A 17,784-nucleotide genomic window follows, 5' to 3' on the forward strand; every position below is an offset into this window, starting at 1 on the left:
TAATGAATTAAGCCTCAAAATGGTTGTCAATGAATTAAACCTCAAAATGGTTGTCAATGAATTAAGATATTGTCAATGAATTAAGCCTCAAAATGGTTGGCGCCGAACGTTAAAAAAAATATGGGTGATGAACGCCGGTGTGTTGGGCCGCCATGTGAATGAAGACAGGCATGGTATTCTTTCAGTGAATATTGAGATTACGTTTTAATAACCGAGGGATGTCAAGCCTGCATCCTATGCTGTGGAGGCAGCTCAGAATGTGGTAAAGGCGGTAGGCCTTTGGATAGCAATCCCATGTAGGCACTAACGGGGAGGCTAGGGTGGAGTTGTAGACTTAGGCTGCCTGCGATGTCAAACAGTGAAAAATTGTCATTCTTGCAAACTAACTTTCAGGGATGCTTGCGCAATGCTACTCCAAAAAAACGACGTGTCGACATTCGTTGCAACAGGCGATGCTTAACCGCCTTCTCAAACGAAACCTTAATATTAGGAACCCCTTTGTTCTGAATTCAAAAATGCCTTAAACCTGCTGGAATTATTTTTTTGAAATTTTATATAAAATATTAAATTCATATAAGCCAATTTTTTAGCAAATCTAGAATCAAGCCTCAACCCAAATATATTTTAAACAACGAATAATTTGTACTCACCAAGCTCAAATCAAACACTGTCATGATACGATGCAAGAATAGAACAGAGGTCACAAGCGCAAGAAAATGTAAGTGTCAAACAAGGATTGTGATCACATCAAGTTGTGTATAAACAAATGAGATAGATCACGACAGTGGCGAGTATCTGATCAAATCATGATTGTGATTATAGCAAGGGGCACACAGTCTAACAAAGGTCAAAATAGCAATGAGAAATGCCCGATCAAATGTCGACCACAACAACATCAAGATGCATGTGATCAAATGGAGATCATGATCGTGGCAAGATACTCATGGTAGAATAAAGATCACAAACGCGGTGAGATGTGCTCAAATGAACGCAGATTGTGATCCCAATAATGCATGAGATTAAATAGGGATCGTGAACGTGATAATACACGCACGTCAATGTGAGAGCAATGAGATGCATGTGATCAAATGAGTCGCACATGCACATGATCAAATAAAGATCAACCAACCTATCAACTGGATGTGATTTGGTGTGTAAATATGATTTTTAGTGTTGTGTTCTATTCCACTTTTACGTAAGTTTTACGCTTATAAATGTGTTTTTGTTATCTTTTGCAGGATACAAGTTAGGAGATTGTTGGGAGAACAAATTGATGAAAATGCGACTAAATCGCCAGAACTGGCTCCCAGGTTAGCCACCAAAACTAGCTCCGAAGCCTAGGATCCAACACCCAGACGCCCAATTAGGGGACGCACCAAATACATAGAAGACAAAAAGTGAACGCCAACAGCTCAACGCTCAGGCGCTAGGACCCAGCGCTAGATGCCCACTACCAAGATTTTTGCCCCCACTACCCAGAGAGTTTGACATCCCGCGCCAAGTGCTCAACCCCAAAATGCTAGGTCCCAATACCCCAACGCCAAAGATCCAACAACCAAATGCGCTGGGTTACAATTTGTGATGTTTAATTGACCTCGTTTCATGTCCGATGGGTTAAATTGGAGGGTTAGGAAGGATAGTGTGTGGAGAGACAGAAAAGAGGAATAAAATTATCACATTTTTTCCTGTCACCATTTAGAGATCTGTAACTTGTATGAGAATTGGAAGAGATTTGCAAAGAAGTTAGTGCTTGTACTTTGAATATCAAAACAAGGAAAATTCACTGTGAGGAGAGTATTGCGGTGTAATTCAAAAAGGATAAACTATGATTATATCGTACTTTGCTTGCAAACACTTATTTTATGACTTAAATGGATTTATCGTTGTTTTCTTCAAATATGTGTGACAACTAAGTGTCTTCATGCTTCTATGATTTGATAATGTCATGAATCATATTTTTCATGAATTTTCTCTAAGATTTCCCTAAAATAACCGCATGTTATTGTGTTATTCTTTCAATCTTATTTTACTTTCAATCTGACCAATTGAAATATTAAAATCTCCTCATATAACATTTTTCACTATCATATAGAATAACAAGTGGGGTAACACACAATAATCTAGTAGAATAAAAATGTGGTTAGTAGAATATTGCAACCTGGATAGGGGACTTGAGAAATATGGGGAAATTTTGCATTAAGCTAACTTAACTGAAATACGAGGTTTTAACGCTTCTTATAACCTTTGAAAATGCTAAGAATAATTTGCCCATGGCTGATAACATTCATTTCAAAATCAATTCGAAGAATATCGAAGAATTACACGATTTAATCACATTAATATTTTTTTTATCATAGTCAGAAAAACCCTAATCACATTCCGTAGGATCTTTTTTTGCAATTTAGGATTAAACACTTTAAAAATTCACCAAAATTTCAAACATTCAAGCTGAACTTAGGATTTGTAAATAAGATTTTAGCATGTTATGGAAATTAATAAGTCTCCTGTGAGATCGATATACAAACTTAAATCCATATATTACTAGAACAACGCGTATACTTGTGTAATTGTCGTGTGTTTCACAATAAATCTGACATCAACTTTTTGACATTATTGTCGAGGAATATTATTAAATTTCTATTATAGGAGAAGTTTGATCAAACCTTTAGAATATGAACTTGAAACTTATTTTGTTGTTATTTTTACTATTTTCTTATTATTTTCCGTGTTATTAAAAATCCAATAAAAATCGTGCTTTATAATATTTGTTTTTGTTTTTTGCATATATTCTTATTTTACTTTATTTTTTAGAAAATTTTGCTTATTGAATTGTGGTCTTTTGCTAGTTTGAGGTCACTCACTTGTCAGTTATAGACTTGCATATGTATGGCTGGAATCATTAATTTAGTGTCTTTTGACCCTAAAGTTGAAAAAACATCCATAAAAATCCGAAAAATCATAAAACCTAAAAAAAAAAACTAGTGGCAATAATGAAGAACAATAACCAAGTCATAAAAGCCAACTCTTTTGAACTCAAACATATCATCATCCAAATGATTTATAATAATTAGTTTGCGGAATCACCCACAGAAAACCCTAACCATTATACCGCCAGTTTTCTAACACTTTGTGTCACCTTTAGGTATAATGTATCTCTAATGACGTTATTAGATTTAGATTATTCATTTTCTCACTTAAAAATAAGACTAAGATGTGGTTGAACTCTTTAGTATCAGTGTCGATCATTGCTTGGAATGGCCTAACTCAAAAATTTATGACTAAGTTTTTCCCTCGAGCTAAGACTACCAAATTTAGAAATAATATCACATCCTTTGCCCAGTTAGATGGTAAATACATTTATAAAAACTAGGAGAAATTAAAAAAATTTCTTAGGAAATGCCGCATCACGCCCTATCTAACTGATCATTCAAACTTTCTATAATAGGCTGGCGGGATCATTAAGGCCAATCATAGATGTTGTAATTGGGGTCTCTAATGTCCAAATCATTTGAGGAGACTTATTCATTGATTGAAAAAATAGTTACAAATAATTTTCAATGGCCCTCCGAGAGTTATCCCTAGGAATGTAGTCAACGTTCATAACATATGTTTTAGCGATCATAACTTCAAAAGTTAGTATCAAAGATCCCTACCAAGTGATAAAATTATTTATGAACAAGTAGGTGAATCTAGTACTGCTTCTCTAGAGACACTCAATGCCAAAAGAAATAGATTCAACAACACAAGTTCCAATACTTATTATCTAAGCTAGAAGAACCACCACAATTTCAACTAAAATAATAATAAACAAATTGTAGGAAACTAGCAGTGACGTAACAACTAATCCAATCTTATAGAAAATTAGAACAACCATAGTAGCAGTAACCTGAGAAAAGCTTACCAACCTAAATTCACTTATAATCCCTACTTTAGGAAGAAGAAAGTATTTTTCAAAAAATTGGTAGTGAATATAGAGAATCAAATACAGAGTCATACTGCAATCATAAGAAACATTGAAACGCAATTACAGTGATTAGCTAACTCATTGAGTCAAAAACACCAAGAGACGTTACCAAATAACATAGTGATGAATCCAAAGGACCAAAATGTGGAGTAGTGCAACACCATTAGACTAAGGAGTGAGGAGTTAGAGGAGATTGTTAGGGAGGACTATAACAAAGAAGAACCAAAGTTTGAAAGACTTGAAGAAAAACCTACCATATACTTAAATAAAACACCCTCCTCGAATAGTACAAGAGAGGCCGCCACCACCTTTTTCCCAGAGACTTCAAAAGCATGGGTAAGACCAACGGTTCTCCAAATTTCTAGAGATGTTCAAGAAGCTTACAATTAACATTTTATTTATTGAAGTTTTAGAACAAATGCCTAGATATGCTAAATTCATGAAAGACATCCTAAACAAGAAATGAAAACTAAGCGATTTTGACATTGTTGCCCCAATAGAGTGTAGTGATATTCTTAAAAAAAAACTACCACAAAAATTTAAAGATTCGAATAGCTTTACCTTCCCTTGCGTTATAGGAGAGAAATTCTCTAGGAAGGTTTTATATTATTTGAGAGCCAATATCAACCTTATGCATTTATTCATCTTTAAGATATTAGGATTATGAGAAATTCAGCCTAACATGGAGGCCCTGCAGTTAACTAACCGTTCTCACCTATCCCAAAGGGGTGATAGAGAATGTCTTAATCAAAGTTGATAAGTTCATCTTCCCAACAGATTTTAATGTGTTGGACAAGGAGGAAAATACTGAGATCCCAAATAGAGTAGGCAGACATTTCTTGCCACTAAAAGAACACATCGATTTATACAAAGAAGAGTTAATTATGAGAGTTTTGGATCAAAAAATAATTTTAGAATTTATAATATGATACAACCCCCTATATAACCTGTAGAAAAGTGTTGTAGAATTAAGATTGAGAAATTGCAAAAATTTCTTAACAAAGGAATAGAGAAGAATACATGTAATTCAAGAAGATTTAAGATTGGGACTGAAGTTTGATGGATTGGAAAACTTTTCAAGACAATCAGAATATTGGGAGATTGACCGGGGACTACTAGAAAAGATAATTTGATCATAGAGAAAAATTTTAGAAATGAATTGACTCTATATAGCTATGAGCACCAAACCAAGTATTACTTGAGAGGCAACTTAAACGTTATCTTATAGTTTGATTTTTATTTGCTTTAACTTTGTTGCTTTAGCTTGCTTCTGATTGTAAGTGTGATGTTTGTATGCTTGCATGAGGTGTTATATTTGCCTTAGGGGGTGAAAAACAAAGTGTTGCATTTTTTGGACCTTGTGGCCACGCACCCATATCTAGCACCCAAGCACTATAACATGGGTAGTGAGCACCACAAAGCTCAGTTTAATGCACCCAGACTCCCCTTTGATCAGCGCCTTAGCACTGCTTGAAAAAAAGTAGGCGCCATACCTCTTTTCAAATTCATATTGTCGCCTAGGAGTTGAGCATCAGCGCCTATTTAACCATGTGATTCCTTTAGGCTTCTTCAATTTTCACAGTCCATAATCCCTAGTTGTCGCCCAAATGAAAGAAGGAAGCATGTGATTTAGAAGAGAAACTTAGGAGTTCTCAAGGAATCTCGACTATGCTTTTGTTGCTTTTACTTTGTTGATCTTTGGATATTATTATATATGGTTGATTGATATTTTTGTGGATGTGTTAGTTGGGGACTGTTTTTATGTCCTTTTTATTTGTGGCACTGTGATGTGATATATTTTATTTTCTATCTATTTATTTGTGAATATGCTATGGTAGATTCCTAAATGTGTTTCATTTTCTATTTTTTATGTGATATTGTTGACTTCACTTGTGTTGAGTTTACTATTTTCAGTAGTTCTATGATGTGCTACTTATGTGATTCATGTTAGCTTTTATATTATGTTTTTAGTATTGCAGCAATGTGTTTCCTGTTGTGATATATTCCCTGCCTACACATGTTATTCTTTTATTGCAAGTCCTTATGTGATATGTGTATCATAGAAGATAAGTTTGGGAGAACTTTTTGTGATAGTATAATTGCCTAAAAGTAGTTTATATATCTAAAATTTAGATTCCACTACATATGAGTATATCATACAAGGACTCCGAGTAATGTAATAATATTCATATAATAAACTTTTTTTTTTTTTGGTTGAAAGAACATTATTCCTTATGCATTTCATCAAAAAAAGAATTACAAAAGAAGGCAAAGGGACCTAACTAACTCCCACATACAACTCACGCAAGATAAAGAAAATCTAAAGGTCCTTTTTCCAAAGAAACTCAAGATACAACACACAAACCCAAAACAAAAGAAGCAAAACATGACTAACAGATATCATTTAAGGCTAGTTTCAAAAGATCATCTGGAATAAACTTGGAAACCAAAGCACCATGTAGTTTCAATCCAGCCTTAGCCGCCCAAGGAGCAACCATATATCTTTTTTGATATGAGACCAGCAGATTACCGAGTGTTTAGACAAATCAAGAATTCTCTTCATTTGAATGTTAACATTCCAATGGTGATTCTCTTTCAGCCTACACTATTTCCATAATATCAAAGAATCAGTTTCGAGAATAATAAATTTCTAGCCATATTTTTGAGCCACCTGAAGACCAAATACTAAAGCATCAGCCTCAGCAACCAAAGGGCGATAGGAAAACACCAGCCGAAAACCAACATATAATAGAACCTAAAAACTCTCTGCAAACTCCCCCAACACTAGCACAATTACTTTTCCAACATCCATCAATGTTTATTTTGATGAAAGGTGCACTCAGTTTACTCCAAGGCACCAAAGAAACAACTTTAGTTTTGATAATAACAGGTAAAGCTAATCTCTACAGTAAAGCCATCAACTTACCATTAGTCTTCATAGTAGAAGACAACAATTGTAACCCTTTCAGCAGATAGGAGGTTAAAAGTATGATGCACATTAGGAACCACTATTAAATTTAGCATCATTCCTAGCAATCCATATAGACCAAAGAGTAATAACAGGTACAACAGTGAAGAAAGCATGACCATTATTCCCCCATTTATTGAAAATATCAGAAATATTAGTAAACTACATCGAATTTAACTGCAGTTTCATAAAAATCTTCATCCAAACGTCAACAGCAAATTTGCATTTAGTAAAAATATAAGCACTTGTTTCCTCATGATTTCTGTAGAGCACACAGTAAGAAGGAAGTCGCAAACCTTTTAGTTTTAGTAAATCATCAGTAGAAATAATATTATGAAATATTCTCCAAATAAAGAAAGAAATTGAAGGCTTGACCCAAGGGTTCCAATTCCAACTAAGATCCAACCCCTGAAAGGATTGAAATGATTTAGCAAAGCTTTTGGAACAAGAATCCCCTATATTTCCTTTAATCTTAGGCACATCAATTTTATCGCTGATAATAGGAATCGATGCAATGAATTTAACATCAGTAGAGTTAATCATCTTCTGAAGCTCTCTGAAGCACCATATATTTTCAAACAAAAAATCATTAACTTTGATATCAATCTCAACAGAACCCCCATACCAGTCTCCTAAAGCACCCTTACCAGTCCAGTCATCATACCAAAAGGAACAGTCTTCTTTGCCAACGTCCCAACAAATTAAATCTTTAGTGTTTCTAGCAACCTTTAACATCTCACGCCAAATAAAAAGCTTTTCATATTAACAGTAATAGAAAGAGGATGCTTATTTGAACAATATTTCCTTTAATCTTAGGCACATCAATTTTATCGCTGATAATAGGAATCGATGCAATGAATTTAACATCAGTAGAGTTAATCATCTTCTGAAGCTCTCTGAAGCACCATATATTTTCAAACAAAAAATCATTAACTTTGATATCAATCTCAACAGAACCCCCATACCAGTCTCCTAAAGCACCCTTACCAGTCCAGTCATCATACCAAAAGGAACAGTCTTCTTTGCCAACGTCCCAACAAATTAAATCTTTAGTGTTTCTAGCAACCTTTAACATCTCACGCCAAATAAAAAGCTTTTCATATTAACAGTAATAGAAAGAGGATGCTTATTTGAACAATATTTAGCATGCATAAAAGAGGCCCAAATTGAATTATTCATCCTGATCTGTACCATAATTTCATGTAACTAATTGTGATAGAATCAGACAAGCTTCTAAAGCTCGGACCACCTTTATCAATGGGCTTACAAAGCTTGTTCCAACTTCTCCAATGAATCTTAGAATTGCCTTTACCTTCCCATAGGAATTTATTAAAAGTTTTTCTAATTTTTTAATAAACTCCATAGGCATATTCATCATTTGCAAAGAATAAAGAGAGAGAAGTAAGCACACTCTTAAGAAGAGTGATACGCCCACCATAAGAAAGAAAATTATTCTTCCTTTAGCATAAGAAACCCTAATCATTTAAAAAGGAGAGACTACAAATACAATTAATCAATCAAATTTATTTATAACTCAAATAATTTAATTGAAACTTAGTTTTTGGATCAATTATATTATTTTTTAATAAAAATTAAGGTATGATTAAGAATTATAAACTAAGAGAGATTAGACATTTAAAATTACTAAATTACAAGTTTAATCAGATATAGTAATTTTCAGTTAAAAAAAATTCAAGAAAAGAAAAAGAAAATTCAAGAAAAGAAAAGGAGAAAAACAAAAGATTTTTGAAAGGCTCGGAACATAAAGCAAAAAAAAATGGTCATTGAGAAGAAGTGGAGTTTAAAAAAAAAAAAGAATATTGATGTTTAATTCTTTTTTGGATTTATAAGACTTAAAAGCCTTTTTAATGAAAATCTTAAATATCATATTGAAAAATTTAATAAACTTTGCACTGTTTGATTGAAAAATTAATTGACTCGAATATATATTTGATTAATGAATTTATTTTACTCAAACTGGATTAAATAATTTAAATTTTTTTTATGCTTGGAAATGAGTTCATTGAAGAAATTAATGAAAATCTAATTATTAAATGATAATTGAACACTTTTATATCAGATTATATAATGTTATGAAAGAATAAGAAAATCCTAAGATAAGAGCTACTACGTAACTTAATTGAGTTTAAGCTTATAAATGAGATTACTTAAAGGGAGTAATATATAAGTTTGGATAATTTAATGTGTGGTATAAATGTGATTTTTGGTGTTTTATTTTATTTCACTTTACTGTAAGTTTTATGTTTTTGAAATGTATTTTTGTTATCTTTTGCACAATACAGGTCGGAAGATTATTGGGGAATAAATTGATGAAAAGATGTGGCTAAATCACCTTAGCTAGCTTCCAGGCGCCCCACTAAATCACCAGAGCAAGCTTCCAGGCGCCTTATAAGGGGTTGAAACGCGCAAAATACAGAGAGGACGGAAATTTGGCGCCAGCAGTTCAGCACCAAGGCGCTAGATGCCTATCGCCCAGGCAATCCAATGCCCTAATTTTTGCCCACACTATCCAGAGAATTTGAAATCCATGTGCTAAGTGTTTAGTGCCCAGGTGACAAATCCCAGCACCCCTGCGTCAGCAGTCCAGCGCTCAGGCGCGCAAATGCGTGGGATTACAATTTGTGATGTTTTACTGGCCTCATTTTACATATAATGGGTTACATTGGAGGGGAGACAAACGCCAGTGTGTGGAGAGACAGACAAGAGAAACAAAATTATCACATTTTTCTCTCACCATTTAAAGGTTAAAATATAGGTAAGTGAACTTGTATGAGAATTGGAAGAGATTTGCAAAAGAGTTAGTGTTTGTAATTCATTGTGAGGAGAGGATTGTAGTGGAATTCAAGGAGAATCAATTATAGTTAGATCATGATTTGCTTGTAAACACTTATCTTATGATTTTAATGGATTTCTTATTGTTTTTATCAAATATGTGTAGCAACTAAGTGTGTTCAAGATTTTGTGATATGGTAATGTGATGAATCTTATTTTTCATGAATTTTGTCTGAGATTTCCTATGAATAATCATATATTATTGTATTATCATTTCGATCTTATTTTATTTTCAATCTGAAAAATTACAATGTTAAAATTCCTTGTGAACTAATATTTCTAACCATGCCTAGAAGAACACGTACGATAATACAAAAGAAACTTAGTAGTATAAGAATATTATCAGTAGAAAATTACAACTTAAACAAAGGACTTAAAAATTTCTGAAAAAAATTTGCATGGTTAAGCCAACTTAACTGTAACATGAGTTTGCAATGCTTCTTATAATCTTGGAATAAGTTAAGGAGCATTCTCCCTGGTTCATAATATTAATTTGAAAATTAATTGGAAAAATATCAAGGATTCACACGATCCAATTCATAAGAGTATGATTTTCTTTGCATAGCTAGAAAAACACTAACCCTTTCCATAGGATTTTATTTTTGCGAATTAGGATTAGAAACTTTAAAATTCACCAAATTTCAACTTTCAAACCAAACTTAAGGCTAGTAAACAAGGACTTAATCTATTGTAAAATTAACAAGTTCCACGTATGATCGAAATACAGATTTAAATTCGAATATTACTTAAGCGACATATATATTTGTGTGATTGCCGTGCGCTTCACAGTATATTGAGCATCATGATTCCAATCAGGATGAACAAATCAAATCATCGATTACATGTAGTACAACAATCAAAATTGATAGACTCAAAGCCAACCAAATAGGATGCAAAAGTTGAGTAAAATGCAACAAAAATGAACATAACAAACAAACTCCTAAACAAGTGCAGTATAACTATAGAATACTATAAACACAAATACCCTTATAAAGCAAGTCCAACCCACTAACTTGATCCTCTTAGAAGACTAATTGTCACAAGTACAGATAACGATAACAGCTTGTCAACTCACCTCAAAATCAATATTACTCGGGAATCAATCGAGAGCAAGACCAAGAACTCACAAGTCTTGTTTATGTGTAAACTACAAAATTCAAAATACCTCAAACACCCTTGAAATAAAAATAAAATGAAGAAAATAAGGCAGGGGGAAGTTTACCGTGAGGTTTTGGGTTAAATTTTAAGAAGTTAGATCAGATGGTAATAAAACACTATCCAGAGATTTCACCCTCATTTTGTAAGGACTTCAAAATTTGAGATTTGAGGTTTCCCATAGATGCAAGCCCTTGCGGTTAATTACCCCTCCCGATAATATAAGAACACTTTCGATTAAGGCTTGCCCTTAAGCGCTAAGTATTTAGACTAAGTATTTAGTAGCATCAAATTTGAAATTAAAAATTATGAAAAAATTATCATTCTGAGCCTAAAACGGAGGCTTACTACCTTACCGTATATGCAAGATGGTTCGTTGCCCAAGCAATTTTCTCAGACCACATGTATAAACATTTAATAAGCTGGTCGGAGCACATGTGAGTATTTTAATTTGTTGGTTTGAATTGATTTTTAAATAGTTTTTGCATGCATTTCAAGGCATATTAAACTTAAACTTATGCAAATTTTAACCCACGCGACACTCTCGGATCTTGTGAATTGCGAGCAAGCATTTAACAAGTTGGTCGGAGCACGTACGGGTGTGCTTAATACTTATAGTGCATGATTCTTTGTGTATTTATATGGTCTGGCACGAACTCAGAGGCATTTGATATTTTTCAAGGTTGGTTAAATATAGCTAAGTTAGACAAAATCTTGGATGGGTTGATTGCATATGACCAAAACAGAAATATATATGACCTAAAAAGAAGGCATGGAAAAACAACTAAAAAAGGTGTGTGTGTGTCGGGGGGGGGGGGGGATTCTACAAGCTATCTATTTGGTAAATAATAATAGATATCTACCAGGTAGGTAAAATAATAAAAGACACACAAAATAGATAGATCTTTTATTTCATTAATGATAAGAGAGACACAAATTGAAAGAAATTGTTTCCAAAGATTTATACGACATTCTTTTCATAATTCTAATTCTCTTGATAGAAACTTAGACTCTACCAATCTTTGAAGTGAAAGAATTCCTCAATAGTGCTTTCCAATATTTTATGATACATTAAAAATCACCAATTTTGTAAGCTTCTCCTAGCTTCTTTTCCTAAGGGAGTTTCATACCTTGTTTAATCAAATTTACAAATATTTTGGGTACCATATACCTTCATGAAAGAATAGATCTTATTTTGTCTTTTCTCTAGTTCTATGGGCTTTTTGATTTGTTTTGCGTTAAGGAGGCCAAGCCTTAGTCACAATCCTTTCGCCATTTTCACTTATAATATGCAATTTGATCCTCCTACTCTTTGCACAAACTCTCAATGGAAAACATAATCTTCTTGAATCTAGTAGAAGAGCATAAGGACCCATTTCCCCTAAATAACACCAAAAATATCTCATTAGCCTGAATACTATCTACTTTATTAAGAAGCTTTTCAAATATCCTCAACGAGGATAGCTTAAAGAAGACATTTGCAGAGCACTTAATGCTATTAAGTGAAAGCTTTACTACAAAGCACCCTCATAGTTAGACTTGCATTTTGTACTAAAACTAAATCATTTCAAAGATAAAATCAACTAAAGACTTGGGCTCCTTTCACTGGCTATCACAAGATCATCAATTGTTACCATTTTTCGCGTACCAATGAACCTTTTAAAGAGGGTTCTTCCCTCAATTCAGTTGATCAAAGTTGGCTTAATTGAGTCAACTTGATAGGGCAAATATGATAGTCATCATAAAATTATGTGATTAAATAAAACATATTATATAATAAATAGATTAAAATTTTTTGTGAACTTATTATAATTACTTTATGAGTTAATTAAAAATAAAAAGCAAAATATACTATTCAAATAGACATTCAAAATTTATTACATTTAATCAAAATTGCCAACCACTTCTAGATTAACAACCCAAAGTTACCAACCATAACTATTTTTGCACTCAATTAGGGAGACAATTAAAATTCTCTTTAATTGGCCGAGCTAGATTCCACTTCATTTTGTCTGACCTCTAGTCACTGGCATATAAAGAAATTCCAATTATAGCACTTCACTTCTACTAGAACCTTCTTGTCTCTAGCTTGACCGAATTTCTAAAGGAAGATAGCCAAAATTGGAAGCCTCTTATGCATTAACTCGTCTACTCCATCCCCTTCGATCAATACTTCACATATATGCAAACTCACACCTCAGGCTTCCACAACTTAATGTTAGCACCCTTCCGTTGTTTACTAGTAGTTCTCAACATTGCATCCTAGCCACTTGCATCTCCCTAAGTTGCCCAACCCCATTTTCCTATATGAACGCGTAACCACATTTGCAAGCCTAAAACTTTCCTCCACAATCAAAAACCTATCTCCTAGACACCCCCTATATTAGCGATGTTTAATCATCCATTGTAATGCCACAATTATCATTTGAAGCTCACAACAACTAATAAATCGAAGGCCTGATTGTTAATGTTCTTCAATTGCTTTGATTCTAAAAGGTTTATTACCATATTTTTTGTTTTTTCTCAAAATATTGTGATGAAAATTATTATACTATATGTGCACATACTTTATGATTTCATGGCCACAAAGGGGGAAAAAATATAGTACAACAATTTTCATCACATACGTTAATATTAAAATTTATTCCATCATCAATAAATGTTGCCTAAGTTGGGGCAAATAAGCAAAGCATGAAAATATTTCAATAGCATAGTTGAGTGCCCAAATGGTAGAATTCAGACATTATCCCACCTAATATATAGAGGATCAAACTAAAAGCAAAATATTTCACAAGTCAATCAGAGTAGTTGACAACTAGACCAAATCAATATAGAAAAATCATCATACACTTCGTATAAAAAACTTCATCCACTCGAGTGAAGTTTGTCAATTCAGCATGTTGTAAATATTAGCTCATAAGCTCAACAATGATGAACAACAACATGCTAGAATGACATTGGCGAGCTCAAGACTTCAATATGGAAGAAAGCTTCACGTGCTAGGCAATCCTACAAAGTAATAGATAATGCTACGTGACTAGTGTATGTTACTTTCTTTCATAATGCATAAATGTAGTCACTTATGTAACATAATGGATACCAAGCCAAACGTATAAATAATGGTCAAGGTTGGAATCCGGCACAACAAGCAAATCTTGTGATGTGTTCTTTCAATTAATAAATCGCAAAGCTTCTCTCACTAAATCTTTCTCCTTTTCTTCTCTCTTTTCAAAGTACACTGCCTAGGTTGTGTGAGTTCACAGACAATCTATGATCCAACAATATTGTATTGTAATAAGATGTTAGTGCACAATACTATGTTACATAACTGTTACATGTATAAAATTCCATGATGCAACAATAAAGAAAGAGATGAAAAGATAACACAAGCAAAAAATGAAAAAAATTTGTAACTTTATGCATTGGCTGTTTCCTTCTATAAAAACTTATAATCATTTAGGTAAGTTGAAGCAAGTCATGAAAAGTGAGTTCAGTAACCTACTAGTAAATGAAACTCAATAGATAAAGAACAGGCTCCCTGAACATCAAAAAATAAAAATAAAAAAGTACAATCCATTGCCTTAAAGCTAATATTTTGAGTTAAAACGAGTAAAATAGGGACAAAAAAACTCAAATGAATGTTACTAGATTCAAGGTTGGTTTTCATTTTTCTCTCCATCTCTTCCATTGTGTTCATTTAAGAACAGTCTAAAAGTCACCCTATGACAATTAAAAAGCTATAAATAAAATATAGAAAGAAGCTACGCAGCAGTTACCACTGGAGCCGTCCGGGCAGTAATCCCAAATCTACCATGGCATGCGGAATCATTAGGCCGATAAGACTCCACCTGCATGAACAATTTCACACTTAAATCCACATCTAATTTCCATATTAGAAAAAAAAAAGAAAAATCAAGACCTAAACTGTGAGAAAAAAATAAAATATTCTAGAAGGAAAGAAATTTTCGATTTCAAAACAGGAGAACGAGAGAAGATACCTCCGTGATCTGAAGGACAACCTCGTCCCTACGAAGGAGCTTACCAAGAAGGCGAGGCGCAAGATCTAGGGCATCGATTTGAAAAAAAGCCCGTGGTAGGATCGCAGCCGCCGCTAAGTATTCAAGGGAAGTGGTCGGCCGTAGAAGTTCACCGGAGGCCCGTGGAAACCCGCCGGCCTTGCCCTCGGAGGGCCCCGGAGGCCACGGGAAGAGCGACGGAGCCCTTCTTGTTCTTGATTCTCCTTATTTTTCTCCTGGAATGAGGAGAAAGCTTGGCAGCAGCAGTCATCCCAACGATCTTCCCGCCGAAAAAGGAGGGATGGATAAGAAAGAAAATTAGATAGCAATATTTCCGGAACACAATAACAAATAACATCTAAGTAACATACAATAACATTAGAATAATACGAGAAAAATATTTTTTTTTTGTTATCGATCGATCACCTTCATGGCATAATTTCATTAGACTCCGCACGTAACTCTACGTGCGAGGACAATAACAAATAACATCTAAGTAACATACAATAATATCAGAATAATATAAGAGAAATATTTTTTTTTGTTATCGACCAATCACCTTCATGACATAATTTCATTGGACTCCGCACGTAACTCTACGTGCGAAGTTCTGAGTCCTAATGTAATATTTTTTCCAACTATAGGCCTAACGGATGATTGTATGGAGGCCGCTCCAAGCATTGATATTTATCAATTAGACATTTACTATTGATCAAATTATTGATAAGTTGATAAAATAAAAAAATATGAGTTGGGAGTTTTATCATGAATTTTAATAATTTAGTGAGAATTGAAAAATAGATGAAAGATGATGGTTGATTTTTATTGATCAAATTATTGATAAATTGATAAAATAAAAAAATATGAGTCGGGAGTTTTATCATGAATTTTAATAATTTAGTAAGAATTGAAAAATAGATGAAAGATGATGGTTGATTTATAAATAATAAGTTTCGGATGATATGTATGTAATTCTTGCAACGCCTTATTGCATTTCTTTTGTGTCTTTGATAAAATTAATACAAAATAAATATATCATACATTTTTTGTGCTTTCAATTATTTTTTATTTTTGTTTTCATAGATAAAAATTTTAAAAAAAATTAAAACAAATTTTAATTTTTGTTTTCATAAAATAATTTTTTGAAATTTTTGTTGTCATAATTAGGGCTGTCAAAACGGCTCGTGGTTTCCAAAACAAATTTTAATTTTTGTTTTCATAAAATAATTTTTTGAAATTTTTGTTGTCATAATTAGGGCTGTCAAAACGGCTCGTGGTTCACGAACAGCTCGTGTTCGACTCGTTAAAAAGCTTATGTTCAGCTCGTTCGCTAAGTTAACGAGCCGAACACGAACAACACGAACAAAGGATTATTCGTTCGGCTTTTTTTTGCTTGAAATACTACTAAAAAAAGTTCGAAACACTACTAATCAATTATATATATATCTATATGTATATATATCTTTGATGAGTAGTATTTTTAAAAAAAGGTTCGAAACACTACTAATCAATTATATATATATATATATGTATATATATCTTTGATGAGTAGTATTTTTAAAAAAATTAATTAACTACAAGGCTACAAAAAATTATAATTAATTAAAACTATTAATGAAGAAAATAAAATAAAAATTATTAAATTAAATTTAAATGATGTTTTAAATCTTGTCTCAATCTTTAACATCTTATGACTACGTGATTAAGATTGTCAAAATGACTTTTTGTTTGTTAACGACTTGCTAAACAAACGAGCCGAACACGAACACATTTTTTTAACTCGAAATATTAACGAGCCGAACACGAGCTGGGTCTGAGCTTGCTCGTGTTCGCCTCATTTACACCCCTAGTCATAATTAGTTATTGTTCGTTGTTATTTTATTTTTGTGTTATTTTTTATTTATTTTTGTTTTAATTTAAAATAAAACATATTTTTCTTATTAAAAATATGCTAAGCTTTTTTCAAAAAAACGTCTAAAATATTTTAAAAGTTATTTTCAGAATTTTTAAAAATATGCTGATCTGTTTTTAAGAAATAAATTATAAAAATGAATAAAAATACAAAAAAAATTTAAATAAATAATTTTAAGAAAATAATCACAATAAGGGGGTACATCATTTTTAATATTTTGAAAATTAAAAATCATTATCAAGTGCAAATCATTGCCGCGAATAACTATTACTATTATCCACCATGCCAATCATTACTGCCACCTCACAATAAAGGTGGTTAACAATCTAATTTTGAACCAAGCAGGAATCAACAAAAATAGAATTATTTAACATTAAAATCAGCTAGTGGATCGTTATATTCAATTTAGAGACAAAACAACTCAAAATTAACTCAAGCTTGATTCGGATCGAAATCAAAACAACTAGCTCAAATTTAGTTATTCAGATCTATTTTAGCTTAAAACCAGCCCGATTCGGCTCGAAAATGAAACTAAAAAATTCAATCATTTGGACTCATCTCGTGAATCGTTATGTTCAATTTTGCTTAACATGTTAAATATAATTTTTATAAATAAAAAAATTATGAACCGACCTTGAGTCTGTATGAGCTGATCAATGTGTGTCTTAAAATCGGCTCAAAAAAATTCAATTCAAAATTTTGACGACTCTTTTAGCTCGACGTGATCTCAACCTGAGCCAAACTTTGAATTGATTTTCAAGTGAATAATGATCTTTGAGCTAAATTCACTGCCTTACCCCCAACTAAATGTTCAATAGGTACTGCAACGTTAATAAACAAAAATAATACTTTTTAAAATACCAAATATGCTTTATATAAACGATAAAATGTGCATATATATATATATATATATATA

General features: G+C 32.6%; 1 protein-coding gene across 1 annotated transcript in view; it reads right to left on the reverse strand.

Moving 5' to 3' along the window:
- Positions 1-17,784, reverse strand: part of LOC110022567 (DNA-3-methyladenine glycosylase) — a 32,444-nt gene that overhangs the window by 12,779 nt on the left and 1,881 nt on the right. Inside the window, exons 6-7 of the mRNA XM_020721578.1 lie at positions 14,939-15,180; positions 14,717-14,788 (exon numbers count right to left, since the gene is read on the reverse strand). Coding sequence (XP_020577237.1) covers positions 14,717-14,788; positions 14,939-15,180 — 314 coding nt within the window. The remainder of the gene's footprint in view (positions 1-14,716; positions 14,789-14,938; positions 15,181-17,784) is intronic.

This window comes from Phalaenopsis equestris, unplaced genomic scaffold (assembly GCF_001263595.1).
Source record: "Phalaenopsis equestris unplaced genomic scaffold, ASM126359v1 Scaffold000197, whole genome shotgun sequence".
NCBI classification, from domain to species: Eukaryota; Viridiplantae; Streptophyta; class Magnoliopsida; order Asparagales; family Orchidaceae; genus Phalaenopsis; species Phalaenopsis equestris.